Source organism: Temnothorax curvispinosus, unplaced genomic scaffold (genome assembly GCF_003070985.1).
Source record: "Temnothorax curvispinosus isolate PA1 unplaced genomic scaffold, ASM307098v1 QBEX01004746.1, whole genome shotgun sequence".
In the NCBI taxonomy this organism is placed as follows: Eukaryota; Metazoa; Arthropoda; class Insecta; order Hymenoptera; family Formicidae; genus Temnothorax; species Temnothorax curvispinosus.
Genome location: NW_020214526.1, coordinates 1 through 2,872, shown reverse-complemented (window position 1 = coordinate 2,872; position 2,872 = coordinate 1). Strand labels below are relative to the sequence as shown.

General features: G+C 28.4%; 1 protein-coding gene across 2 annotated transcripts; it reads left to right on the top strand.

Moving 5' to 3' along the window:
* The first annotated feature begins 643 nt into the window (after positions 1-643).
* LOC112453848 lies at positions 644-2,857 on the top strand. 2 transcript variants are annotated; one of them, XM_025014832.1, is made up of 6 exons: positions 644-1,191; positions 1,318-1,435; positions 1,780-2,047; positions 2,243-2,359; positions 2,426-2,516; positions 2,629-2,857. In XM_025014832.1, the coding sequence occupies exons 2-6, from the start codon at positions 1,333-1,335 to the stop codon at positions 2,767-2,769; spliced, it is 720 nt and encodes a 239-aa protein (XP_024870600.1). In that variant the 5' UTR covers positions 644-1,191; positions 1,318-1,332; the 3' UTR covers positions 2,770-2,857. The 2 variants fall into 2 exon arrangements, with proteins under 2 accessions (XP_024870600.1, XP_024870599.1); XM_025014831.1 differs by having other exon boundaries at positions 2,243-2,516.
* The last annotated feature ends 15 nt before the right edge of the window (positions 2,858-2,872 follow it).

The window sequence follows — 2,872 nt, the reverse complement described above, 5'->3', positions numbered from 1 at the left end:
GTGCTTCTAATTAATGGGTGAGTTTTCCTTCAAAACGGTGCCAAAATTTTCTAATTTTTTGATGATAATTTTGTTGATGAAACTAATACCAAAAGATTACTAATTTTATGGGGATGACTACTATGGGGTTGAAAGTTCGGTTTCATGGGGTTCTATTGGTGCTCCTAATTAATGGGTGAGTTTAAGGAGAGGGGAATAGATCTTGAGCACGCGTCATGCGCGGGCGAAAAATCTAGTATTAATCTATATTTTGCAATTTGATTTTTGTATCAAATTAAAATACTACAAGATGCGCTATGCGCATGCAATTCATTCTTTAACACTATATGCATGTGCCTGTATCCTGTATTAAAACTTTTATGTATAAAATAGTATAAATTAATAGGATAAATAATACAAACAAAATACATAATAATTTATTTAAATAAAAAATATATATATAATTGCACATTGCAATTATATATTGTATATTTTTCCTTAATTGTAATTAAAGAAACTGTCTTTATATCAAATAAACCAAACGAAGTTTAACATCATGATATGTATATGTTATATACAATTAAAATTGGAAATTTACTTTTTTATAAAAATTCATTTATTATCCTCTGACGCATTTTGTTGTGATAATAATATATCGTGATATGTGTACAAGATGGAACAACTTGTTTGACAAAATAATGATCAAAATATTCTTCGCGCGGATAGTTACTCTCATTATCTGAAGTAATTAAAGTGAGAGAATTTATCATATCGTGAATGAACGGCAACGATAAATTTTTAAAACGGACATTTTGTTGCGCATCCGTATAGAGTGTATCAGTTTAGATAGACAGTGTTGCACTGTTACATATATATCAAAATTTTGATATAATAATAGGCAAAGGCGCATTATCGTATCATGAAATTAATACGCAACAATCATATGATGCAAATATGCATCGTAATGATATGACGTAAATATGCACAAAGTATATATCTGCCTGTACATACCTTTTTCAAGAATTGATATATTGTCTTATTATTTAATAGTATTAATAACAGATACTTATACGCAAATTTTTCTATTTGCAGTTGACACCATTAATAGTATTAAAATGTACCTCGGACCTTGTTACCAAAGTGTTGTCTACCGTATCTTTCTTTACAATATTTATAATAAAATATAACGCATTTCGTTTTAACATTAAAGTTGTAAGTTAATGGTTTACAGAGCATCCGTTAAATAAAATTAACTTGTCTGTCAAATATATTTTTATAGCAAAAAGTATTTTAATATTTACAACAATAGTAATACAGAAAGATAATAAAAATTGGCAGGTGAAAAAGTTATTGATGGAGCTTCAACATATACTGAACGAATTAAGGGATAAAAACGAAATTGCTATTGCAGAAAAATATAGTTGTATCGCTAATCGTTACACGATTGCGTTTACGGGTAAAGCAATGTTTATTGATTTTTGCATGTAATTATATTTTCGATTTAATATCTAACAATAAACTGTCAAGTGGACTAAAATCGACTTTAGCATATTATAACTTTCATACATACATACATTTATATATGATTTATTTTATTGCATGGACCTATTAAAGCATTATTAATATCACGTATTTGCATTAAATGGCAAATGTGCTTATAAATTGAAATAGCTATCAATTTTGCAATAAAATTTAATTTTATTAAAAGATATTTCATGCCGTATACACATGTGTACGGTATACATAAAATAATTTTATAATATTACACCCTACAAATGACAATTTATTTACGCTTTTCAGCACTCGTAGTTAGTGGAATATTTGTTAGTATTATAGTTCAATTTTGGTCAATTTTAATTAATATTGACGTACCGATGAATATATCTCACCAACGGTCACGTCATTTATTCATTATAACGGAGTATTTCATCGATCAAGAGAAGTATTTCTATTTGATTTTGTTCCATATGTACGTAGCTTTTTTCATCGGAACGACTGTAATGGTAGCAATAGGTACAATGCTTATTACATATGCTCAACATACCTGTGGAATGTTTAGAATTGCTAGGTAGGAGTATAGACGTAAAAATTACCATATTATATAACGGTCCAATAATAATTACGGCTGTTATACAAGTTATACACAAAAGTGTTATCTTTATATGTATAACATAGTTAAAAATTTTTTAGTAAAAGTTTGTTTTTAGCTGAAGAATTGTGTCATTTAATAAATTGCTATATAATTGCTATACGACATTTGTAGCTATCGTATTAAACATGCAATGAGTATCGACATTTTACAAAACATTACGCCAAAAAATAAAATTCTGATGACCGAGGGCATAATTTATGCGGTCGACATTCACCGGCAAGCTATGAAGTTTGTATTTACGTCGACAATATTCGTGCAATACCTACGTTTAATAATATCTTTTTGTTTTGAAAGACTGTCTAAAGATTTGTTGTCCGCATTCGAGATAATGATGTTTTGCTTAATAACGTGTGGAGTGGTTTGTGTGAGCATCAACCTATTTCAAGTATGTTTTTGAATTTGTATAATAATGTATGAGAGCTGTCCCAAAGTTATTCATATTAATAATAATACTGCCCAATAAATGTGTCAAGAAATTGATTCCAAAGATTTTTCAGATTGCATCATCTGGAAATAATGTTGAGGAATTGTTGTTTCCGTTTATGTTTCTATTTGCTAGTGTCATATATATGTTTATAGCCAACTATATCGGGCAGAATGTAACGGATCACAATAATTACGTATTTTCTACTGCGTGAGAAACATTTCATGAAATAGTATATATAAAAGTTCATCTTTCAAGAGTTGTTTCATCAATAAAAATTAATTAATATTACTGTAAAATAAATCGGCGTAAACACT